Below are 27,280 nucleotides of genomic sequence, written 5' to 3' on the forward strand. Positions count from 1 at the left end.
ATGTTCTTGAGATAACATGTTTGGGAGAATGAGACCTACAAGGTCCCACTGATCTTGACCTTTGACCTATGAACACCATAAAATAATTAGCTCATCGTTGAGTCCAAGTGGACGTTTGTGCCAAACCTGAAGAAATTCCCTTGAGGCGCTCTTGAGATAACACTTTCACAAGGATGGGACAGACAGACAACCCAAAGACGTTATGCCTCCGGCGCAGAGCATTCAGAGGACGGACTGAAGTCAAAAGAGACCTGTGGAGAGCGCTCCAGGGGGCGGGGAGATGCAGCAAGTTTACCTGCAGGCGTATATCATAAGAACGTGTTGACAGTGTTTATGAATTTACTTTCACTGCCACAGGGAGGTGACAAAACTTCGACACTTCAGCTTTAAGATATATCTGAGAATTAAATATATTCCAAAGGTCACCTGGAGTTTGTGCAAAAGTCATCCAGATATTGAAACACTATGATAATGTCAAAACCTAGACCGTGCGTAAGATCCCTGATACCACATCCCTGAGCAATGCCGATACTTTATTGACTGGGTGACATGTTAAGCAAGATTTATACTTGTGCCTCAGCTCTATGCAGAGCCTACACCATAGCCTACGCATGTGGCCTGCGCCATGGTGAGCATTTATACTTGTGTGGTGTTGTGTCTGTGTCACTGCAGTTACACCTCCAAAACACGGTGGCGGAGGTTTCTGTGAGGTGCTGTAAAGTTTAGCTGATTCCTAACACATCCACAGCACACTATAAAACACACATTAAACATGGCTTAACACAGACAATTTCAAACACAAGTACACAAATCAGCTTCACTATAACTCGCAGCATTCACAAACAGAAACAGACAGGAGGTCTGCGTCGCTGCGACTTGTAGTTACATTTCTGGGGAGGTGCACGTCAGGCTACGGCGTAGGTACGGCATTGATTGGATGCAGGAGTATAAATCCCGCCTAAATCTGCTTTTTTTTTTTAAATGCACCAAACCAACAGTATCAAAAGAGCCTGAAACCACATTAGGATCTTTATTTAAAAAAGGGCTATTAGGGTCTTTATATAATCACAGAACCTTTGAAGAACCGCTCATTTTCTGGGTGTAACCAGGCACAAGGCAGCTTCCATTAGAGCTAAAATGGTCCTGGTGATTACAACGTGTATCTGACACCCACCCCCACCCCTGACACCAAAACACACACCCACACACACTCCAGACCTGGAGCAAAACCTCTGAAGGGTATTTTGAGGCCATTGCACTTCTAAAAGGTCATTATCTTTCCTTCTCCATCTTTTTCATCTTTATCACTTTCTTTCTCTTTCTCTTCCCCCCACGCTCTTTCTTTTGAGACGTCCCTCCCGTTTCTCCACTACTTTTTGTCCTTGTTTTTCATCCTCATCTTTCATTTCATGCCTTTTTCTATCTGTTTTCTTTCTTTCTTTGGCTCGCAGAGTGGTGATGTCAGCCAGTGAGAGCACAATAAGTTCTGTCCAACCTCCCTCTTCAGTTTCGCCCCACTTCAAAAGCAGGAGAAGGGTTTGAACTCTCTGCCTGTTTGTTGCTTGCAGAGAAAAGCTTCTTTTACGACCATAAAGAAGGACACGGAGGCTTCAGAGAGATAGACTGAGAGAGGGAGAGAGAGACAGCGAGGCAGAGAGTGTCACCTGCTCCCAATTGAAAGAGGGTGAGACAGAACTTTTATTCTGCACTTCAAAGAGCCAAAAGACAAAAAACTTTACACCACTCCCCTTCAAAAACCTCTATTCATAAGCCGACTATAATGGGCCGAAGGGTGGGCGTGGGTGTGTGTGAGCGTGTGTGTTTATACCTGGTCACAAGCTTCTTTGCAAGGCGAGAACTCGGCAGCATGTTGGCAGCAGGAGGGATCTGCAGACAGAAGCACAATGTTAGCTGTGATATTGCTTTTAGGGCATTACCATTAGTTTACAGCATTATCATTGGTGGAGGTGAACATGTTTGTCCTGAGGATGGCGTCACAGGAAAGGTCACAGAAAATGAAAAGCGTTCGTCCTCTGGGAAGACGAACATCAGGGCAAAGATTCACTGAAAACTGGGAAACAGTTGCAGTCATCCATCAGAGTGTGTCGAAGTTTGTGATGATGTTTGGTGCTGTGGAAAAACATCATCCTTTGTGCACATAAAGCAACATTTACATCACACATATAAATAATGTTGACTTGTCTTGTAGCTAAACAGAGGTAGTAAACACGCTCAGACTCAGAGATGTTGGCTGGCACCAGAGCTCCAAACCACAGCCCAGCCCTGGGTTCCAGTAAGAGACTTGGCTCACGTTGCTGCTTCCCCCTCCTTGTATGTGGACTTCACTCGACACTTTAACACACTGATGCTGAGCCGGGCTCTTCCAGTAATGAACAGGAAGATAAAGTCAGACATAGCAGGACAGCGGATGCACTATTATCATCCACGATCTCTGTCTTCGCTCTTGTCTCACCAAATATGTCAAACACCAAATATGTCAAACGATTCTACTCTAGCAATGCCTCCCTTCGCCCCAGTCCTGATGCTGACCCAAGTGGCAACCTCTGGAGCTGAAAATGGAAACTGCAGATTCTCTAATGGCCACTTGAGGCTGGCTCCAAGAGCGAGTCAACCCACATAGAGTAGTGATGGCCAAACGAAGCCTCATGAAGCATTTTCTTTATTTTCTGAGCCCACTAGATGGCGCTTTTTGTTCAACAAAAGGTTGAAAGCACACTGAATTGCCATTCTTTGAGCCTCTCTCTTTAAACCATGAGTGGGCTCAGAGAATAAAGAAAATGCTTCATGAGGCTTCATTTGGCCATCACTACATTCAACTCACTCACCAGAAAACTGTTGACATTATATATTTCTGCAAACCATGGATATATTATATTTCAATGTCATTATGTAGCGGATACGTTGAAACTTAATAGGCCCGTTGCCACTGAAGAAGTTCCTGGTACTATTTGGGGGGCAGGAACTTTACAGGAACGTCCTCTCGTTCGGCCCTCTCAACCGCCGTGTCTCCACTGAGAGAGCGGAGTAGGAGGAAGGTTCCTGTAAAGTTACGGGCTGCCTCTGGATGTGACGTAATCGTTGCGCAACCATTTTGACCGGGGCGACGTAGGGACGCTGTTAGCCAATAGCGGTGTCTGTAATAACTCACTAAATGGCCCATGAAAAAAATATTTTTTCCAGCGGATGTCTTAGTTACAACATGATTGAGCTAACTGGAGTAGTTTCATGTCGTATCCGACAACGGGAGGCTTTTAACAGATGACGTCCTGATGTTAGCTTTGATGCTGCTGTTAGCTGTCCCTGTCAGCTGATGCTTTCTAGACATCGTGATTTCCCAAAACTGAATAAATACCACACATAGCAACACAAAACTGCTTTGCTAGCTCAATCATGTTGTAACTAAGATATCCGCTGGAAAGAATCATTTTTTACATGGCGGCGAAAGCTATATGAACGAGCTAATCCTTGTCTGCTGAGTTTTAAAAATGCCAGCTATTTTGTTGCTTTCTGTTGACGTCACATCCCTCCTTGAGTATATCCAATCAGCACCAAGTAATCCCCAAGCCCCAGCCAGGAGTCTTTCAGGGCCGTTCTGAGTACCTACCCCGAGGCAGGGACTTGTTTAGCCCCTGTAAATTTCCGGAACTCTGTCCTTCGGGGGTGGTTCCTGTGGTGGAGACACCAATGGCCCCAGCCCCGTAAAATTACCCCGAAGTTCCTGCGGTGGAAACGGGCCTAATGTTTTAGTAACTATATGGTTAAGTTAAGCCACAAAAAACACTTAGTTATGGTTAGGAAAAGATCTGGTTTTGGCCTTAAAGACCAGGCACAATCATGGCAGGAAATGCAATGATGTCATGGCGAAAAACAATCGATCTATAGCACTATCGCTGAACAGTGACGGGTCGCTAAAAGCTGGGGCTGCCCCCTAATAGTCGACCAAATGTCAGCCAAACAGAAGGATCATTAGTCAGCAAGACTTCACTGGTCGCTTAGTCGCAGAAAAAACAACTCAAACCACCAAAATATATAATCTAATGATTACATAGCCTGAGTGTCAGACTGAAGCTCCCAGAACCTTCAGTCTGACATCGCTTCCATTGAAGGCGATTTACAAGGGGGAGGGAATTTGATTTTTTCCCTAACCAATCAGTAGAGATCAACGACTCACCCAGAATCTGACGTCATTAGTATCCATGCCTCGGGGGTGCCGAAAACAAGTGAGCATTGCCCGTTTAAAATGTCTCCATCGTCGTGCGCGCCCAGCTGCATCGCTGTTAAATCCAGTTTAGCAGCTTCCTTAATTTGGTCCTCCATTAACGCGAGTAGTGGCGAAATACCTCGATAGCATTGTTAATGTGGTCTGTAGAATCTGTAGTGGTCGCCATTGTTGCTATCCTCACCAGTTACCCACCGGCGTACAGCTTGACATCAGCGTGGCGCTGATTGGCTAATCGCTAGACCCGCCCCCACCCCCGGTGTTCACTGGTCCGTCCATCATTTGGACGAGATAAATCGCAAATTCATTGCAGTATGCCAGACCAGAGATGCAAGCCTACTCAGTTGAGTGGGCGGGGTCTATGGTCTGGAACCAGGCTAATGATTACATTAATATCGTAAACATGCGGGCGACTAGTCGACTAATGGCCTCAACTGTTGGTCAACTAGGAACATTCTCAGTCGGGGGCAGCTCTACTAAAAACAACTGTTTTTGTTGTTTGTTGGTCTCAAACAGAGGTCTGCATCATCCACCATCCCCTCCACCTCCCAATGACAAAGTCAGCTCAAACACTTCGTCACTTTAGCAGCGCTGATACATGTATGAAACATACAAATGTAACATATCTGTGGTTTGCAGAAACGTAGAATGTCGACAGTTTCCTCTTGTGTCTGGGCTGCTACACTAATGTACAACTGAAAAACTGTAAAGTTCTGTACTGTACACTGTTTTATTTCAAACTGTGTCTGTATTGTACCGAGCTGAGAGACTAATGAGGAGAGCCTTAAATCCTGCTGTATCCCTGTCCTTATTTGGAGCTCTCTCTTCCAGTCCCTGCCCCCTCCCACCTCCAGCCGGCAGCCCCTTTGTTACACTCGCCCAAATTGACCACTGCTGGCAGACATTAGGAGACTTGAAGGAAAGTGAGGGTACTTGACAGGCCTGACACAGGCCGATGAAAACCAAAGCACTCGCTTATCAGTGTGTGTGTGTGTGTGTGTGTGAGAAAGAGAGCAGCCCCTCCGGTGGTGTCTCTTCAGCTGCCTGACACAGGGGTATCTGGATTCCATCACTGGGTCTGTTACACTCATCTTTGATGCTCTAAAGAGGAGCAGGCTTCCACTGTGTGTGTGTGTGTGTGATGTGGAGAGTGTGCATAATGAATGGAGTGAATAATCAAGAGTAACGCTGAAACCTGCTTTGTACCCTAAATTGAGCTTCTTAGGGTTTAAAGAGTCCATTATGTGGTCACATGGAGTCGTGGAGTGTTTCTGTGTGCAGATCACTGGGTTTATTGTGCAGGCTGATTCTCCATTCTCTGATTTCCTCTCCCTGTCCTGCCTCACTCAATGTATACAACAACAACGAGTGTCAATGTGCAACTGAGGTTGTCTCTCCAGCTGAGCTGTGGCTCTGCACTCAGACCTGAGGAGGCGGACTGTAAGATAATATCTACTCTCTCACAGCACATTGCTCACCTGCATGAATTTTACTGATTGAGGGGAAGTTTTTTCAGGTTTTTTGGGTCATACACTAAATTATTGGACAAATTAACATCTTGACCTGATAATGGCGCTAAATGAAAATGACATGCAACCCATGGGCAGACGTGTCTATCTGCTGGTGGCGCTAGAGTTACAGTCAGGGGATCACCCAAGTCTGAGGGATTCATCCTCTCAGCATAGAGGGTGGGCGATATGACTCTAAAATAATAACATGATATCTCAGGGCATATTTACAATAATGATATTTTTGACGATATGACATATTAGGAAAAAATTATGCTCTGCCATTTCTCTTCTAATCATCACGCTGGGAACCTTGACAACACCGACTCCTGTGAGAGAGGAGAGGGAGAGACGCTGTGCTGCTGCCAGAGGAGCCACTGACTGAGTTCCCTCTGAGGAATAAGTCACTAAAAGAATCTGAGAAGTAAAACATTCAGGACGCCACACTTTAATCCACACTACTGAAGCTGCTCCTCTTTTTGGAACCACACAGGAGTCGGACATAATTTTGCTTTCAGCTGTGCTTGTTGTTGCCGTGGGTAACAGTATGATGTCAATATATCAACAAGTCAAAATATCGCGAGAATTTTCATATTCTATTAAAAATCATACAGGTATTATCGTGAACGAGATGATATGGCACACCCCTCCTCAGCACTATGCACGTTTACATCAAATGACATGGCAACCTATACAACAGCTGTATATAGCACCGTTTCCATTAAACCCTTTCAGTCCAGCACCTTTGGAACCAGCAGTAAGCCTTCAGACATGGTACCTAGACCCTCGGTGTGTTCAGACAGTCCTCTTAAATGTGGGCGGGGTTGTTGTCACTCACTGCTCCGTCCAGCACTCGCTGTATTTCCTCCTTTATCAGTCTGCACCTGGTTTATCGTCCACAGAACGAGGCTGCACGCCCACATTTTCACAACAAAATAGAACAGGCTGCAGTGAGAGTCTCTCTCCATGGGATATTTAAAAATAGCAGCTTTGTGCATTTAGTCCTTCTCAGGCAAGCTCAGGGGTTTAGTGTTGCTGTAGCCCACAGGAAGTGAGGATTAGAATATATGACCTTCACATAATCCACTCCAAATTCATCTAGATTTTTAAAGTCATTACTAAAAGTGTGTGTCATATAAAAACTAAAGTGATGGTCAAAGTTGTCACAGTGAAATTTAAGGTGTGCTGATGGATTCACGTCATCAACTCATGCATTGAGTAACACTACAAGTTAACGTTCCACCTTAAAAGTTGCCGGCAGTCGGCCCAGTGAATGAAGTTATTTTTTCTCAGACTCCAGCTGCTGTGAGAGGCAGCAAAACATCCTTTCATTTTATAGTTACAGTTTACTAATAAAACTCTCCACAGTATGAACAGTGGTTACATGAGCCTCAAAACCAGACACAGCTCAGCCCTGAGCAGAGTGAATGCTAAAAATCAACTTTTGTTGACCGAATTATGCTGATTCTGTTCATCTGTCTGAATTCTTTCTGGCCTGAATGAACTGAGAACAAATGACACACACACACACACACACACACACACACGCACACTCTGTCGCTCTCTCTTTCTCCCTCTCTCTCTCACACACACACACACATGCAGACAGCCTTTCCAAACAATGGCAGGTGACATAATAATTTGAGGGAGGGGGAGGGATGATGGAGGCCATTCAGTCATGTACAGTATGAGGCCCCTGGCTGGCTGCTAATGAGCGCTGGCCCCATTCTGGCTCAGCGTACACACAACAGGAACAAGAACTCCCCCTCAGCTACATTGTTACATTCAGCCTGTGGAATGAAGCACAGTGTACCCCTCTGCTAAATTGTTGAACTTCATTCAGCCATCCAAATTACACTTACAGAGCTTCTTGCACTGTGTGGATACTGAGAGCACAGAGGTGTTAGTCATGTGCAGCTATGATGTGAATATTGCTTCACTGACAGTGTTGACATTTGGAAGTAAGACTTACACAGGCCAAACAACTTTTTAAGTCATTTCACCGTCGCGGACAAGTTTCCAGTGTGAGAATAAAAAAAGTCTCAGTTCTCTTGGACTGTGGAGGAGGAGGAGAAAGTGGAGTGAACAAGAGTCAGAGTTTAGCTCGACTTATTTTAGTGAGAGATTTAAATTTTTTAAACAGTTTCATTCACATGGTATTTCACCAGGGATGCACAATATTAGAATTTTATTTTTTTGCTGATATCCGGAATGCTGATACAACTCATGACGTGCTCATTTTATCATGCATATATTTCCATCAAGTACTTCTTCTTCCTCTTCTTCTGTGGTTAAAAAGCACCCGACTGGAGAAATCTCAACACCAGCTGTTTACCTCCATGCACCCAGTTTCTAAAACTCGCATAGCAGTGATGGATATAAGGATTAATTAATTTGCATTTTCTTTTGTTAATTTTCTGAAAATTCTGTTTTAATATGCAGAACCCTTCATCCTTCATGTCATTAGTTTCAACTCAGCAGCGTCACAGCTCCCTCCCACGCACCAGGAGACGAACATTTACATAACGGACCATCACTTTGACAGAGAGGTGAAGTCACAAATGTTGCGTATGTCCTGCTTGAAACAGGCTTTTGAAAGTACCTCTGGAAGCACATGAGCTAAGGGATGAGTCAGCGTGAGGTCTGAGATCTCTCCAGGGGTTACTCACAACACTGTGTCCCCACCTGCAAATCACATCAGCTGTATTTTGTTTCAGCACCTGATGGTCAAATTGAGTTCGCAGCTTCAAACCCTACATGTGAGCGTCAGTGACACCACGAGCTGCACACATGCATGTGTGCGATGTGTGTGAAGCAATGTCAAGAATCCAAAAACAACATCCCATCCAAACCATATACCATCAAAGAGACGGAAGAGAGAAAAACAAGCAGCAGGAAGAGGCTTCTTCTGACGGGCAATAACAATCAAAGTGCATGAGAATTCCACATTAACTCTAAATCTGAATTCTCTGCGGTGACATGGATGTGGTGTAAGTGTGGTGTAAAATGGTGAACTGGGCCAGCTGGTGAGCGTCTCCGAGCCAAACGAGATGCGTGTGGAGTGAGAGAAATATGTTCTGGGATGGAAAACGTCACTGTGGTTTCTGCGGAGTGGACGAATCACAGAAGTTTAGAATGCAACAGATACTTTGAAAATTTCACGCAATGTTGTGCAACTTCTACAGGCAGCAATGTCAGATTCAGGTTTCATCGACAGACTTTATCACTGTGAGGCTGTTTCTGGCTCTCTGCAGAAAAACTTCCCCTCACATCCTCCACTTCTTCTTTTTCAGCTGTTCCACACAGCCATTTATCAAAATTGTTTTGTTGGTCATGATTTATTTTATTATATTTTATTAGTTTTACTATTTTTAACATGTTTGATTGAACTGATTTTAAAACTATCTTTACATTTCCTTGAACAGAAAAATACTGTAAATGATCTTTTGATGAATTAAAAACAAATTGATAAATAGTCTTCAGACCAGAGGTAAGAAAATAAATGTGCTACTAAAAACTGGAATGACCACCTTGCAGTATTATGACTCCGCCCACCAGTCCAGTGTCTCTGACAGTCTCCATCCATGTCAGTGAAAACATGGATGCTTCACACACAGAAGATCTATACAATCAGCACAGTTTCAAGATTAGAGTCACCAATTCAGTATCTGACCAAATGTCTCCCCTTCTGTTCCTGAGATATGACGTTAAAACATGATGATGTCACAGTCAAGCTGACCTTTGAGCTTTTGGGTAGAAAATGTCATCACTTCATTATTTTATCCTGTTAGACATCGGTGCGAAATTTTGTCATAATTTGTGTATAAATTCTTGAGTTACAGCCAAATCAGGGAATTTTTGAGTCCAAGTGGACGTTTGTGCCAAATTTCTGGAAACTCCCACAAGGCCTTCTTGAAATATTGAGCTCACAACAATGAGATGGATGTGAGGTCACACTGACTTTGACCTTTGACCACCAAAATATAATCAGTCCATCCTTGAGTCCGGGTGCACTTTTGTGCCAAATTTTAAGAAATACCCTCAAGAAGTTCTACAAGTTCAACACATCAACAAGAATGACAGATGCAAGGTCACAGTAACCTTGACCTTCGACTACCAAAATATAATACGTTTTTTTGTTGTGTCCCGGTGAACAAAGTTGTTTTTTAAGATGTTGCGTTCACAAGAATGAGACAGATGAGGTCACAGTGACCCTGACCTTTGACCCATGACCATCAAAATGTAACCATGCAAAACGCGAGGCGCTTTCCTGTGTAATCTATCTATCACTTTGTTCTTTTTATTTGTTTTATTTTATTTATTTCACAGTAATCAGTGTGTAGCTGCTGCCATGTTGAGGCAGAGGGTGCTGTCTGTAGCTCTGGTTGAGGGTGAGAGGCTGTCAGCAGATAAACAGAGATCTGTGTGGGTACATGAGACCCTAAAAAAGAGGCTGGATCATGGGGAGTACCACCAGTTGGTCCAGGAGCTTCTCCTCCATCATGGACGTTTACAGGCAGATTTTAGGATGACTCAGGGGCAGTTTGACAACCTGCTGTCTGTCGTCAGGTCGTATAGCTCTGGGTATCCAGTAGTCTCGCCACCAGACAATCAGAGATCTCCGCCTTCTGATAGTCTGGGGACACTCCTTTCTAAAGTGTGTTTAACACACCAGCGAAAACGGCCGGCAACAAAGCAACGCCTCTTGCATTTTTGAAAAAGACACGCCTTCACGGAAATGTGCGCTCCTCCTTTTCTCGTCCGCAAGGAAACAAACACACAGAGAGCTTGAAAATGGATGCCGAGAGATTAAACTTCGTTTTATCAAACGTGTGCTCATCCGTAAAGAAAATATTTTTTCCAGTGGATGTCTTAGTTACAACATGATTGAGCTAACTGGAGTAGTGTCATGTCGTATCTGACAACAGGAGGCTTTTAACAAATGACGTCCTGATGTTAGCTTCGCTGCTGCTGTTAGCTGTCCCTGTCAGCTGCAGCCACTGATGCTTTCTAGACATCGTGATTTCCCAAAACTGAATAAATACCACACATAGCAACACAAAACTGCTTTGCTAGCTCAATCATGTTGTAACTAAGATATCCGCTGGAAAAGATATTTTTTCACAGACCGTTTAATGAGTTATTACCTATTACAGACACCGCTAACGGCTACCAGGGCTAACAGCTAACGGTTAGCCCAGCTAAACGTGCACACAGAAATAGTAATGTTTGTTCAATCATTGTGTTTATAGACTTTACAAACATCGGATTAGTCCAAACGGTGATATAGTGATGTGAAACAAGGCGATTCCCTCTAACGTTATAGTCCGGCCGGACGGATGAGTCATGGCCTTGTAAAAGATTATGTTTGTTTCTTTTAGTTGGCGAGAATGTGTCGCTGCAAACGCGACAAACATCCACTAACTTTGACGGCGTTTTCTGCGAGCACGGCTGAGCCATTTTGTACCGCTACACGTGTTTCTAGTGGGACTACGTTTACGAGCACAAGAGTTCAGTGAGCCACTGAAGGACCGCCCTGCAGATTTACTATTGGTTCTGAGTGAGTCTAGGTATCCAGCAACCACTACCACCAGTTTCTCCTCCATTGTTTGCCAACTGTAAACTTGTTGTCATGGCAACCACAGAAGCTCCGCCTCTCAAATCATCTGATAATACAATGGGAAGAAAGTAGAGATGACATGGGGCACTTTTCCACTCTGAGTTGAAGCTTTCCAACTCAAGGAGTTCAGAGCGCTCCGGCAAAAACGCAGAAACATGAGGCGTGTAGCAACGCAAAAAAAAAAACGAACCTTACGTTGCCTTTTACAATGCATCAGCCATGACTGCACACACATCCTCTTGTTCATTATCACACACAGAAAGCAGCCTGGATGTGATCCTAACTGCCGTGTGGGAACATTTCTGGACCCCATTTCCACATATATTCAATTATTATTACTGATGGAAACATTGAATCCAGAATAAGTTTTACACAACTTAAACCCATTCACGTCTTGAACAATTAAAAACTGTGACTTGACAACAGCTGTGATTTACAGCACATAATTACAGCCAACCACAATCTAATTGATTCAGTAAACTAAATACTGAACGGCTCATCATTAACATTCCAAAAAAAAAACATTCACAGAGAAGTTTGGCGTTCCCTGTGTGTCGATCCCCGCTGCAGTAAAGTGAGTTAATAGAACAGAACGTAATGACACTGAGGCCGAACACAGCAGTGAGAGTAAAGATCCTAAATATCCTTCAGCATGGAAAGAGCCTGATGTTGTGGTGTTACCAGTCCAACTCATCGTTGCATGTAGACTATAATAGAGAGCTATTTTCCTCCATTTTTCTTTTCCCCTCCACTGACGTGCCACCCATCAGAACCACCGGCCTGCCCCACTTCAAATGGGCCGGGATGAAAAGTACTATTTCAACTATGACAAACAATCTGGAAATAGCAGCCATGCTCAAGACTGTGAGCCAGCAGCTGGGACGATAAGCAGAGGAATTTCAGTGCACCCCCTTCTATTTAACTGTAACTTTACGCTGGGTTTCCTGCCAGCCAGCTTCCTGTGTGTGTGGAAGGAAGGAGTGGACACAACAGCGTGGCTTGGCACTCTTTTTCAGGGCTTTTGCAGGTTTTAGAAAGCACTCAGTTAAACTTTCTTGAACAGGTTATGATGTATGAATGGGCTGGATGGTGCAGCAGTGTGTGAAAGGATGGCAGGAAATAGACTGAAGCGTATTTATCCAGCAGAAGAAATCACTCTATCAGCAGGGACTGCAGAGAACCCCAACCACACAGATATACAATCATAAACCAGCTTTAAAGAATTTTAAATATTCAGTCCTCCATTAACGACAGTAAACTCATTCATTTGAGCAGTTGCTCATCTGAAAGCACCACTGTGGTTCTGCCCGTTAACTACAGTGCATATATTTTACGCCACTGCCAGAAAATTTCCAAAGCATGGCGCAGTGTTTTGAGTGTCCGTCCTTCCAGGCAGCTGTTGGATTAACTTCCTTTCACTGTGGGATTTTTAACGACTTGCAAAGACCTGACACTTTCTGGAAGTAGCCTGATCCTTCACGGTGAGAATCACGTCTGCTTTAATTGTTGCAAAGTGCTGCGAAGAGAAAGATTAAAACCCCACTCCTGTGTATTTTGCCATTTTTATGATATTTCATATTTCCTGACAGTGTTAATGAGCCACAATGTTCGCCAAATATTTCTTTGCAACTTAATTTTGTGCTCAAAGTTAAAACAAGAAGGTTGCTGCCAAAACCGGAAGACAATGTACGACTATAGACTCCTTCACACATTCACTCCTCTCTACTCACTAGTAGGGATGTTCCTGGCGACTAAATTCCCTGTAGACTAAACAAAAACTTTAAGTAAGACCAGTCGACTAGTCTAAAAAAGCGAAAACTTAATTTATTGTCAAGTATTTAAAACGTCCCAAAAAATATTGTGTGCATTAAGAGCCCTTTGAAGCCTTTAATCACAATCTTCAACAACCATGTCGGATTTTAAATGCTGCTGAAATACGAGACACTTTGCGCCGTGCGGTATGAATGTGAACGTGACGGAAACTCAGTTGAAAGTTAACCACTAAAATAACATTAAAGTTAATAAAACAACATTTTAACAACAAATTATAATAAATTCCAGCTGAAATGAGAGGCATTTTGCTCCGTGCAGTATGAATGTAAACCCTGCACATAAGTGATGGCCAAATGAAGCCTCATGAAGCATTTTCTTTATTTTCTGAGCCCACTAGATGGCGCTCATGGTTTAAAGAGAGAGGCTCAAAGAACGGCAATTCAGCCTTTTGTTTTACAAAAACTGCCATCTAGTGGGCTCATAAAATAAAGAAAGTGCTTCATGAGCCTTCATTTGGCCATCACTACTGCACATTATCTGACAACAACTCACTTAAAGTTAACAAATAATATAACATCTCAACAAAGATTCATTGCTGCTGAATTCATTTTCTAGATCAAAGTACTGCCAAACCTCGCTGGTTTTGTGAGAGGACATCTCTCCGATTTAAAACTCCAGCTTATGGAGTTTTAAATCGGGGAGGGAGACTGCTGTCTGACGGCTCTGTAGCACCAACTAGTGGCGGGCAGCTGCATGACAGTTAAGCAGCCTTGTACATGAATAAAACACTAACCACTAACGAGGTTTAATCGTTTAGACGGCTAATCACACACATCCCTACTCACTATTTAGGGCGTCCTATGTCAAGGACTGTATAGTGAGCTCATGTGCAACACAAAAAAACACTTTCAGAAATGACTGGTAATTTTCTTTCGGTCACTGCTGTCGCACAATTAAAACGTGCCATATCAATGTCAGCTGGTCACCATCCATAACAAAAACTGACATGAATACTGGTGATAAATACATGATATTATATTAAGCGTATATTCCCTAAATTAATAGATAATGTTACAAAGTAGTTCGAGGCTGTCTGTGTTGTGGCCGCGGCAATCATCGACACGGCGGCATAAAAATCAGCTTTTAAACTTAAAGAAATTATTTGACTTATTTATTTGACATTTTTAGCCATCCCACCCAGCCCTAGGTTGAGCTTTTGTTTTAGGATTGTAAGGGACTGTCTCTGCAGTTTTTGGACCCTGCACATCACTGGCTACGGTTACATGATGGCTTCTCATTCCGAATGAAATAAATCTGAATTAAATCATTCAGAATTAAAGTCTTTCCAGGTAGTTTACATGAGAAATATTTATTCCGAATGAGGGTTTACACGGGAGATCAGTTTAATCGCTTTTATTCAGGTCTGCGCAAGGTTTGGGGCAGGGAAGGTTTCTGATTGGATAGGGGGCGGGGCAGATGTTACGTGTTTACGTTTACCGGATAACAAGATGCTTGACGACGCCGTTCTTAGTGCCTTTTTCGGGCTTGTTTTGCTTATGTTCTTGAAGCAGCAGTATGACAACAACCTTGTTCTGCTAATGCTTCGTCTGTTGAGGAGGAGAAGGGAGGTAGAAGGTCGAAGAAGGGAGATAGAAGACCGTGCTGTGGCGAATGGAAACCGGTGAGTGCAACGAGTCCGACTGCTCTATCTCAGTCCGTTGCTATGCGCACTATATACTGTACGTCATGGCGCCAGAAGGGCAAGGAAACGAGCATGTGCAGAAAGACCAGAATGAACTTAAAGAGGAATGAGTGTATACAAGTGCGAGAAATTCTTTCATTCGGAATTAGAAACGGAATATTCCAGCCCCTTACATCGGATTGAATTTTCAATCGCATTGGCCATTTTCATTCTGAATTAGGTGTTTACAAGATCACTTTTCATTCGGAATGAACTTTCATTCCGAATGAAAAGGGAATTAAACTGTCCATGTAAATGTACTCGAATCACGTAGGTGACCTACTTTGGATTAAAAACGGTGAATTTGCTGAAAGGTGACAAGTTTACATGCCTGATAAACTCACAAAATCAGCTTTAATTGACTACAGCTGCTATAATGATGTAAAGTAATAAAGACCAACTTGTACTGGGGACACCTGGACACCTTGTGGCGTGTGCTATGTTTATTCTTCTCCTTCTGATGAATCAACGGAGAGGAAATGCTGAAAACAGGAGGCGCCTACGACATCTTCTAGTTCTGATAGGTTTTGTTCGGGTAAGTCGATTTGTTTAAATATTTTGACGCTGTGTTCAACCGAGTTGCTGATGAGTTTACACTAGTCCAACCATCTGTTGTTTGTTCTGATCGTATCATAACAAATTGTTTTCCAAAACTTGCCAAAGTTGCTGACTTTGCAAGGTGTTCTGGGAAATTTCATCTTCCACTTTGTTGAAAGTGTGGGTTGGGACTCCCTTGGAATTTAGGACTGATTTGAAGTGTTGGAAACTACTAAACGTGACCGTGCACAACCAATATTTCTAGGGGAAGTGTGGGTATTGGAACAGGCCCTTACAGTGAAGAGGGTCTCGAAACAACACTCACATGTTACCGCTGAGTGTTACACTGGGATTGTGTCAGGAGGGGATCTCTCCACGGCCACTACGGACAGGAGACAATATAACTCTGAGTCTGAGGAGCAGCACAGCAAGCCCAACCATGGTTAATGTGTCCCTTAACCATGTAGCAACATGTAGCAACACTCGCCGTGCAGATGACACACTGAGAAGATCACAATACAGATTTCACCTTTCAGATGTTGATTAAAGGCGTAAAACAGTGAACACTGACTTTTCCAATGACAACGCTTCACAGAGGAACAACAGTGACATGTGTGTTACACATGAGCAAACACAGAGCAGGGCTGCCTATCGCATGCTACTGCCCTCCTTCCTGCATTCCTCAGGGCCACTGTGGGGGGAGAGTTTAATGGATGGAGGTCAAAGGTCACTTCCTGTGCACTGATTAATTGAGATTTGCCATAAGGAGCTGAGCATTCAGGGATCAACACAGCATGTTTGGCAGAAAACAGATTTGTGGTTCACCCTGTAAAAAGATGAGCAGATAAACTGCATCTGTTTTTTTCGTCACCCAGAGAATCATTCAAACACTTCTGGGGCTTTTAACACGAGGAATGACATTCGGGGAGATTTGATAGAGATACCTATCCTACAAAAGTAGCATGTGAGAAAATTGGTGACATGTGAGGCAATGAAAAACTTGTGCTTCTACCAAGTTTCCCTCGGCGTCTCTGACAGTGTTCAGCGGGAGACACTGATGGGTGGAACATTTACTTGTCCCTGACACAGAACTAATGTTGTCTGCCAGATGCTTCAGATGGACATCTGTGAGGGAGACGTGAGGAAACTTCAGGGAGAGGGGCGGGACAGGCCGACGTCCTGCTCCGTCTCAATACTCTCCTCGGATGGACTTGTAGTTCTCAAATATAATATGAAAGCCAGAGTTACATCAGTTTATCAGTTTGCTAATCAGTAAAGTTTGGACATGTAACGAGCTGACTTTCAGCAGGAGGTGACCATAAAATACTTTGGACATGGTTGGCAGACTTCACTGCAGGGTGTTAGGCAAACATGAGTACTACTTCACCAGCCGCTACATGTTGACAGTCGAGAGGGCAAAGAAAACACAGTGATCATTAGCTTCAGTGTGGACTGAGTGCAGCTGATGTTTATCTTGGTCGAGGAAACTTAGGGCACTGTCACAGGATTTACTGTCCCCGTAAACTACGTCCTTACATTTCTCATTTTAACTGAGTTTGGCTCTACACCGCAGACTGCAGAATAAATGTGTCTCGCTTACTGTTTATTGATAGATGTGCATTTTTGTTACTTCAGACACACAAATTTCCAAGCTCAAGACATGCGGGATTTTACCTGGCAACATAGTGCTAATTGTCTACTTGTCAAGAGTGTTGTGTCAAGGCGAATTTATACTTGTGCGTCAGCTCTCAGACCCTACGCTGTAGCCTACGCCGATGTGAGCATTTATTTTTCGGCAGTGGTGTGTCTGTGTCAGACAGAGCTATAAAGTTTAGTTGATTCAAAACACACGTTAAACACATATTAAACACACATTAAACATGACTTAATAGCAACAATTTCAAACACAAGAACACAAATCAGCTTCACTATAACTCGCAGCATTCACAGACAAACACTTGTCTTTATCTGGACACATTTTCCCCACAAATACAACATGCTAATGTTTATAGCACAAGTCTATGGCATTTTAAATTGTATAAATTAGCCTAGCAGCTAGCAGACTTTTCCTCTGCTCATATGAAGCCAGGGACAACAGCAACATGTAACAAAGGTAACGTTACAAAATTCAGCTCCATTACAACTCACAAGGTTCACTGACAAAACAACTGTCTTATACTAAACATGTTTTCCAACAAATACAACATGCTAACGTTATTAGCACAAGCCTATGGCATTTTAAATTGTATAAATTAGCCTAGCAGCTAGCAGAGATTTCCTCTGCTCTTAAGAAGCCAGGATAAATCACACACAAGACTTAACATGCTATTTTTGTGGAGGCTTTATTGTCTTCACAATTTATTGTTTCTTATCGGTGAAATTAAAGTAAATTAAAGTTTTGTTTCCACTGAGGGAAATGGTTTCAGCTTACAGAAATAAACAGGAAGTCTGTTTCTGAGGAGGTCAGGCTACGGTGTAGGACACGGCATCAATTCAACGCAGAAGTGTAAATCTTGCTTCAGGCTTCTTTTTTAACAGCAAGTCAAAGAAGAAGAAAGAAGGAGAAAGCCTGGGTTAACAGAGTTAATAACCACCTTTGTGGTATCTGTTATCTCTGACTGGGGCTTTAGGCTGTGTCGAGCAGCTAGCGCAAAGAGAGCCTGGCTCTGTCCGACCTGCTTCATGGTGCAGCCCTCTGGACCTGCTCATTATTATGTTCATTGGTTGTCTTGAAGATGCATTAAATTCAAGTCTCAACTTGGGCAACAAACTCAATAAATTAATCTGTGTACATTGTATAGTATGCGATAAAAACAAACAAAAAGTCACAGTATAGTGTGCCATAATAAACGTCATAAAAACTGTTATAGTATCTGATGTATTGACGTGCGTCTCAGTATCCGGAAACTGTCTCGCACTTTGCGGTGTGTATATATGGTTACATAAGGAGCCTTAGTAACCAGTCACATGCTGACCAGATGTAAACTAGGTAACACACAGTCACACACACACACACACACATACAACAGCCTACCGGAGAAAGAGCAGATGTGTCACACACACACAGACGCACACACACACACACACACACACACACCCAGATGGTAGAGTACGTCCTGCCTTCTCATTTCATATTCAATTAGCAGAATCAAAGAAGGACGAAGACCTGACCTACTGTATGTTGTGTGTGTAATGGGAAATGACATAATGAGGGGCATATGGCCACATAGAGTGAGGAAGAGGAAGGGAACAGAGGGAGGGGCAGAGAGGACGATTCACTGATCAGCGTTTCAGCTACATTCACTCAGGTGTTTAAATGTCTATAAGTTCAATTAATAGAGTTAATGGACCCTTTTAGGGCCGACGTCACGATGACATCATGTTATCAGCTGGAGGTGCAGCTGCCTCTCCCCCACAGGGCTGTAGGCTCCATAGGAGTGTTAAAATGTGTTTGTCTTGTTGTGTTATTGGGAGCCAGAATAGAAGGAGTCATGGCTCAAAACCAGCCGCCACTGCCCGTCAACAAAAACAAAGACAACTATGGTTAAATGTGATAAGACCAAAGGACTGGACGGAGGCCATCATCAAAAATGCTCACATGTGCAGCGCACACTTCATATCAGGTTAGGGAAAAAGTATTTCCTGTTGTAGGGATGAATAAGGTTATGTGTATTAAGGGTTATCATGTCCACCTCATCAGAAACTGGGGAGGGATTAAGAGGAATATTGGATTTGACTTTATGTGTTAGTGTCAGAACTGGTGCCGCCACAATGACAAAAATTCTCCTTTTGGTAATCAGTGCTGGTTGAATGTTTTACAAACAATGTTATTGGTGGCATTTGACTCCGATAGTGGCCGAAGGCTGCACAGCTTCCACCAGTCACACGGGGACATATGTCATTGACCACAGCTGAAGGAAGGGAGGAGCTGATCAGTGGGTGCAGCTCAAGCGGCAACGTCAAGGGCTGGAAAATTAAGCCAACGCAGAAGTGCCAAAAACTGCAGTTCCTCTAACGTCCACTTGAGACTGGCTCCAAAAGTGAGTCAGTCCTCACAGACCTCCATGTTGAAATGTCAAACTTTACAGCAGAAATTAACATGTTTACAGCCTGATACTTAAAACGGTTTTGGTCTCTATAGCTAATTTCCTGTTTACACTTTATTAAGGCTTGAAGTTACGCATGATTAAGGACGGGCTGCTCTGAGTGACAGACTGTCTGCAGATAGTGTCCTCGGTTTCTCAGTACGCTCCACCTCTCGCTCCTCCACAGCTCCAGCCTTGTGTCCAAATATGGTCACTTCTGGCTTTAAAACAACAAGATGGCAACGATCAAAATGCCGAACTCGAGGCTTAAAACAGGAGTCCACAAACCAATAGGTGATGTCATGGAAGCTACGCCCATCACTTTTACAGTCTATGGTACGGCTCCCTTCTACTGTATGAATTTTTGGGCTGAACTGCAACAACGGGAGCCTGCTGTGTACACGAAAGTCGAGGTAAACTATAGTCCGTGACTGGATGACTGCCTGCCACTTCCTGTTTCAAATTAAAGTCGTTTGCTCCCACACACTTGTGTCTGCTTTTTCCTTTCTGGCCAGACAGAGAGCTTCATTTCATCAATCATTTCTGTACTTCATTCAAAGACATTACTCAACATTTCTGTAAATGTGCCCGTCTAAGCCACTTAGCTTAACTTTCCATGTGCAGTCCCAACAGTATTGACCAATCAAGTTTGAGTGGTGAGTAACAGTCCATGTGGAGAGGCGGAAGGCATTGGGCAAAATGCAATTGCACAACCCATCGGCTTAACTGCCTTTATACTGCAATTAAAGACATGAGTCAGTGGTTTGGTACACAGTGCACTGCAGTGAAAAGGGTTGAGAATAAGGCCCCATTTTCTAGTGATTAAATCGCAAATTGTGAATCAAGCGGGATTGTGAAAGAATACCACCACTGACAGGAGCACTGCTGGGAAAGTGCACAGACTTTAACTGCATAAACAAAGGTCACAACACAGGGTAAGACACACAGAGGTTGTGTAGTAGGAGGCTGGAGGGGCTAAAGAGACACCAACATGCATCCATTCCAGTCTGCCGCAGTCTGGGACGTCGCCGTGTTTCAGGAAGTCCTTTGTTCTGCAGCGACAACATGCACACCAGCTTCAGACTGATGTGTGACTCTGCCACTACATCACACTGGTTGTCTCCAGTCAGCTCACACTCACACAGTAACTACAGCCTCCACAACACCTGCTCCAAACTACTTCCATTCAGCCGAACAGACACACAGTTTTATTTTGGAAATACTGGAGTCACAGCCCAGTCGAGCCGACTGTAGCCCGCTCAGATTAAACGGAAAGTTGACGCAACATAATTGCATTTCTACTGTAGTGTTTCAGAACAAATCATTTGGGGGAGAACGCAGAGATAAACAGCCTGTACCAAATACAGTATGCACAACATGATACAGGTAGGCTACTGGAAGAAGACAGGAAGTACAGGAAATGAACAGAAAATATAATTATACTGGAACATCCCTTTGCTTATGTCTTATACAACAAAAAGCAACAGAGTCAATGATTCAGGAAATATTAAATATCTTGACTGCTGCAGCCTGAAATCAAAACAGATACAAGCTTTTAGGATTTGATGGTGGATGTAGTCACTCCTTTACTTTAGTTATAGTCGCACTACTACGATGCGAAAATACTCAATTTTCAAGTAAAGTCTTGCATTCACATGTTTTACTTCAGTGAGTCATTTGGTTTTAACAGCAACATGTGCGCATGGTATAAATAATGAAAGTACTCATTAAGGCACCACATACTACCTGCTCAGGTAATGAACTGCTCAGGTACACTGTACACTACCTGCTCAGGTAATGAACTGCTCAGGTACACTGTACACTACCTGCTCAGGTACACTGTACACTACCTGCTCAGGTACACTGTACACTACCTGCTCAGGTACACTGTACACTACCTGCTCAGGTACACTGTACTCTACCTGCTCAGGTACACTGTACTCTACCTGCTCAGGTACACTGTACACTACCTGCTCAGGTAATGAACTGCTCAGGTACACTGTACACTACCTGCTCAGGTACACTGTACTCTACCTGCTCAGGTACACCGTACACTACCTGCTCAGGTACACCGTACACTATCTGCTCAGGTACACCGTACTCTACCTGCTCGGGTACACTGTACACTACCTGCTCAGGTACACTGTACTCTACTTGCTCAGGTACACTGTACACTACCTGCTCAGGTACACTGTACTCTACTTGCTCAGGTACACTGTACACTACCTGCTCAGGTACACTGTACTCTACTTGCACAGGTACACTGTACGCTACCTGCTCAGGTACACTGTACGCTATCTGCTCAGGTACACTGTACGCTATCTGCTCAGGTACACTGTGCGCTACCTGCTCAGGTACACTGTACGCTACCTGCTCAGGTACACTGTACTCTACTTGCTCAGGTACACTGTACACTACCTGCTCAGGTACACTGTACTCTACTTGCACAGGTACACTGTACTCTACTTGCTCAGGTACACTGTACTCTACCTGCTCAGGTACACTGTACTCTACTTGCTCAGGTACACTGTACACTACCTGCTCAGGTACACTGTACTCTACTTGCACAGGTACACTGTACACTACCTGCTCAGGTACACTGTACTCTACTTGCTCAGGTACACTGTACGCTACCTGCTCAGGTACACTGTACACTACCTGCTCAGGTACACTGTACTCTACCTGCTCAGGTACACTGTACACTACTTACTCAGGTACACTGTACTCTACTTGCTCAGGTACACTGTACACTACCTGCTCAGGTACACTGTACTCTACCTGCTCAGGTACACTGTACACTACTTACTCAGGTACACTGTACTCTACTTGCTCAGGTACACTGTACGCTACCTGCTCAGGTACACTGTACACTACTTGCTCAGGTACACTGTACTCTACTTGCTCAGGTACACTGTACTCTACTTGCTCAGGTACACTGTACTCTACTTGCTCAGGTACACTGTACGCTACCTGCTCAGGTACACTGTATGCACACAGAAATCGTGTAATATGATGATATTATTTTAGAGCCATATCGTCCACCCCTAGTCCACTAAATAGCAAGTAAGAGGAAAAATATGTGTTTTTGATTTTTGGGTGAACTGTCCCTTTAAACAATGACAACAGAGAAAGTGAGGTTGTCCTCTTAAGTGACTGGCACTGTGGCGCACAGCCCCCGACCCTCACTGGGCAGCTTATGTCATTGTTTTGGAAAAGCTCGGTTTACAGCAGGAGTTTTACACACTCTGTTTTAGTCTGGCAGCAGGGAGAGGAGGCTCTAAGTAGACGTACTCTAAAACACCAGAGGTGTTGTTCTGATGTGCTGCTGACAGCTGTTGCCACCAGTATGTTACCTGCAACTCCCCAAAGTGTTTTCAGATAGGCAACAGTTAACTCTATTGTAGGGCTGACCAGAAAGGTCATTAGTCTGCGAGATTTCATTGGTTGCTTAGTCGCAGAAAAAGAAAATGTGAGCTGCACCTCGTCAAAATACATCCAAACCGATATGACTGGACCATGTGTGACTTTACTTTGAAAGGACAGACACAGGAAGTGTCCACACTCAGCAGTCAGACATATATTAATGAAGGTTCATTAGTACGGTTTTGTATTTCTCTGTAATGTAGCACAGTGTTAACAATGTTACTGATACTATTCTTTCTCACACCTTCAACTCAAACCACCAAAATATATCATTTAATCATTACATTCATATCAGAAACATGCAGGAGACTAGTCCAGTGATGGACCCTGATGACGGGGGCAGAGCTACTTTATTTAAATACTAGCTGGTTACACAAGCATTGAGCAGATGCATTTACGTATCTGCAGTTAGCTTAATAAAAAAAAACAAAAACGTGACGTAAACGAGACTGTTGATGCTGACTTCCAAAGCAAAGTGGCTCTCCGGGGAACACAGCAGTCACTGGAAGCTAATTTGCCCAGAAAGACAAACTGTCAACCAAAGAGCTGACCCTTAATCTTTTGGGTGTATTTCTCCTTCTTTATATTTAGCCTTGACAAAACACTAGCACCAGGCTGCTGGTTTGGAAAGACATTATATTTCGTAGCGAATCCAAATATCACTACACCAAGGGATGGCTAAGAAATCCAACTCTGTATGCTGCACTTTAATGTTGTGTTCACAAAACTATAATTAGGTCTGCAGGACTCAGGCCCATGGCTGCTCGCAGTGGACATGGAAAGAAAGGGGGCTGCCGTTCACTTCCCTCCTTCCCCTCCTCTTCCCCTTCTGCTTTGAGGAGTCAAATTGGTTCCAGATGCATTCTCTCACGGCTAGCCGCCATAACCGAATCACAACATGAAAGAGACAAGTTTCGCAAAAACTCGAAAGAGAAGTATGGAACGTATGGAATTTCTACGCAAAATAAGTGCAGGGAGGAAGTTGGAGGAGAAGCCATTATCATCCAATGGGCAAAACCTCCCGATTGCCCTCCCACACTATTTACACACCTTTTTGGATTTTCTGGGACCTTTACTGCCGTCACGTTGGGAGACAATGTGCACCCCAAATGAGGATCTAAAGAGCTGTGTTTCTTTCATGTTCCTGGCAGATGTGTCAGACAGAAAAAACTATACAAAGTGATATTTAGCCGGAGCAAATCCACATCCTGCACCCATATGGAGCGAACATCAAAGACCTACCCACCAGCATGTTAGACCAATTTATAACCCTGCCCATGGAGCCCCTTCGGATAAAACACCCACTAAAGGAGGCGAGGATACACACTGGCCAAAGTGATAGCAAAGAGAGGCAACAGCTTGAAGGTCTCTTGAGAAGACGTCTCGCCAAATGGCTCAACACAGTAGCAACAAAGTGCAAAGTGGCAGCTCCATGTTGACTCAGCCAATTAACAAGTGAAAGCATTTCCATGGCCAGTTGTCCTGCAGCACCAACACACACCTCTGTGTTTGTCTAACAAGTCCCAGTGAATTAATTAGCACCCTGAAAAGCCAACACACTATTCAAACAGACACATATTGCTTACATGCTGCTCCTTCTGTCAGCAGCCAGACTCCACTGAAACACAAGGCAGTTTTATTTCCTCTTGCTCACCTCAGAAACTAGTGAATTTAGGATTTGGGATTAAATCTTCAGCCTTGATCATCACATATCAGTCTTTGTTGTTAATTAAAATAACTTTCTGCTCAATGCTTGCAAGTGCTTGCTATTTTGGAGACATTAAAATATGGGAATACTGTTAAAACAGGAGGTATTTTATGTAATTAAATGTGTTTTGAGGTTTGGGGTGGATGCCGAATTGCAGAACACGTCCTAATGTTTCATTAAATGTGTTAATAATTATTCATAGAAACTGCGCACATTTGCCAACAACCAAAAAGGCGTAAAAGTGTTAAATTCTTAAAGGAGTTTCGCATGTAACGGTCCCTTCTCACTTTTTTCCGATCCGCTATGTCAGCTCTGTTTCTCTCCTCTCCCCGGCGATTTGTCACACAAGCAAACGAGCAAATCTACTTTAAAAAGCTACTATAGTCTGCCAGCAGTCAAGTTACATTATTAACATGAGGAACCCGGCGTCCTTTGGTTTATTTAACTGCGCCATAAAACTTCAAAAAGATTTTCCTGTTGTCAGAAAACGCTACACAGGATGCTAACCCCAGAGGTTCCCCCGGACCGACAGAGCTCATGCTAGCACTCAATCCAAAAATGATTAATTCACCGTTGCTTTGCTTTTCGGCGAATATACCACCACTAAAAACCTTTCAAGTATATCAAAGGTCCACTCTTTAATTCGGCGTGCAATACCTACTCTAAACATGCCTGAATTTTAACTTTCACAATAGTTTTTTCCCGTTATTCCCACAGTCAGCTCACACATAGACGCGCCAGGGTGGGCGGTAGCTAGCATTGTCAAGGAGATAAAACGTACAGGTTTTGTTTTATAAAGTGCAGGCTGCTTGATATTTTTTCACCCGAATTTACCAGAGGACGTCACTGATTCACAAGACATCTTAAAGTCTACTCTGGAATGTGGTGAAGCTCACTTACAAGCAAGGCAACGTAAAATTATAAGATTTGCAAAGGGAGTTTGGCGCGATGCTCTCACCGCTTAGAACCTATGGAGCCAACAGGATGCCAGCTGTCAGTGGATCAACAAGTTAGTCCCGAGCTGCAGCGCTGCAAAGAGCCGATGGCTTTAAGCTTGAATTGTACACTGTTGTGTTATTTCTCACAGAAATGCATTACAGACATATGACACACTGCTGAAGGCGCACACACACACGCACACACACACACACACGCGCACACACACACACACAGACTCACCCTGAGCTCGGAGCGGCTGGCAGTAAAAGTTTACGGCGAGGAAGAAACTGATTATCTGGAAACACACACGCATCTTATTGAAATCCTAAAGTGCATCGTGGATAAGAAGACATAGAAAACACTGGTGCTGTGACATGCTCCATGAATCCCTGTTAACACTCTCTCTCTCTCTCTCTCTTTCTCTCCAGGTCTTGTGTGTGGACCGCAGAGGACATGCGCAGAACGACACCGGTTAACGGTGACCACCCTGTGAGGCTGCACAGATCACCACTCATGTTTTACTACATCTGATACTAAGAATACAAGATTGGGATTTTAAAACACAACAAACAGACTTATTTTAGATATTTAATCCTTGTACTGGAGGATGTTTGTCATTTTATTCACTTTAATAAGCTGCTGCAAGCACACAGTGTAGGGGAGACCGGGGACAGTTGAGACACTGTTTGCAATTTTCCCAATTAATCAAAAAAAAAAAGACATTTATACGCTGGAAAATACAATTTGCTAAAGGTCGAAACCACAAAAGCTCTCTGGTGCCCACTCAGCTACGGATCAGCAGGAGGAGAGCTCATTATCTCTACGCAGCCGGCTGCCACAACGAACAGCTCATGGAGTTTGTGTTAATATACTTTATGAAGCGTTCAAGCTCTACTCGCAAAGCTCTGTGTGGAGTTTGCACGTTCTCCCCATGTCAGCGTGGGTTTCCTCCAGGTGCTCCAGCTTCTTCCCACAGTCCAAAGACATGCAGGTTAATTGGTGACTCTAAATTGTCCGTAGGTGTGAATGTGAGTGTGAATGGTTGTCTGTCTCTATAGCCCCTTTTACACTGCCAGATTTTCCGCGAATGTTGGACCATTTTGCCGGCAAGCTGCGAGCGTTGATCCCAGGTGCCCAATTTTCCGCCTCGTAGGGTAGACACATTGGCAAAACCTTTTTAGTTTAAAAAGATCGAGGCGGCCTTCCGCAACGTGAGGGGCTGTTGAAGACTTGTGGGAGGAGCTGTTGATGGCGGTGGATAAACAGGAAACAGCTGATAGCAGGAATTAGCGAGCAGCTAGTAGCAAGAGGGAAACACAAACCTGACAGACACTGTAAAGATGAGCAACTGGGGAGACAAGGAATTGCGCGCCCTCCTTGTCCTCGCAAACGAAGAGGCCATTAACCGTCAGATGACGGGGACGGTGAAGAACGGGCCGACTTATGAGAGAATCACCGAAGGACTGACCAGCCGCAGCTTCCCTCCCACGTCACTGTTTACGTCACACGCTGAGCTACACGTTTTGTTACTTGCTCACGCCCCCCATTGCCCCGAAAAAGGCACATTCTGTATAAACAAAAGTAGGTAGGCGGGATTTTGCTGCACTCCCCGATTTTGTTTTTATACTGCCAATGCTGAAAAAACACTGATTGGGCTTTCCTGCAAATTTGCACAACTCCTGTTTAAAAAGGGCTACTGTGTCAGC

At 43.8% G+C, this 27,280-nt stretch overlaps 1 protein-coding gene across 1 annotated transcript in view; it reads right to left on the reverse strand.

The window, feature by feature from the left end:
* reck (reversion-inducing-cysteine-rich protein with kazal motifs) overlaps positions 1 to 25,989 on the reverse strand; it is a 109,565-nt gene extending 83,576 nt beyond the window's left edge. The window contains exons 1-2 of the mRNA XM_078162551.1: positions 25,815 to 25,989; positions 1,829 to 1,887 (exon numbers count right to left, since the gene is read on the reverse strand). Coding sequence (XP_078018677.1) covers positions 1,829 to 1,887; positions 25,815 to 25,887 — 132 coding nt within the window. The 5' untranslated portion in view covers positions 25,888 to 25,989. The remainder of the gene's footprint in view (positions 1 to 1,828; positions 1,888 to 25,814) is intronic.
* Positions 25,990 to 27,280: the final 1,291 nt, after the last annotated feature.

This window comes from Epinephelus lanceolatus, chromosome 20 (assembly GCF_041903045.1).
Source record: "Epinephelus lanceolatus isolate andai-2023 chromosome 20, ASM4190304v1, whole genome shotgun sequence".
NCBI classification, from domain to species: domain Eukaryota; kingdom Metazoa; phylum Chordata; class Actinopteri; order Perciformes; family Serranidae; genus Epinephelus; species Epinephelus lanceolatus.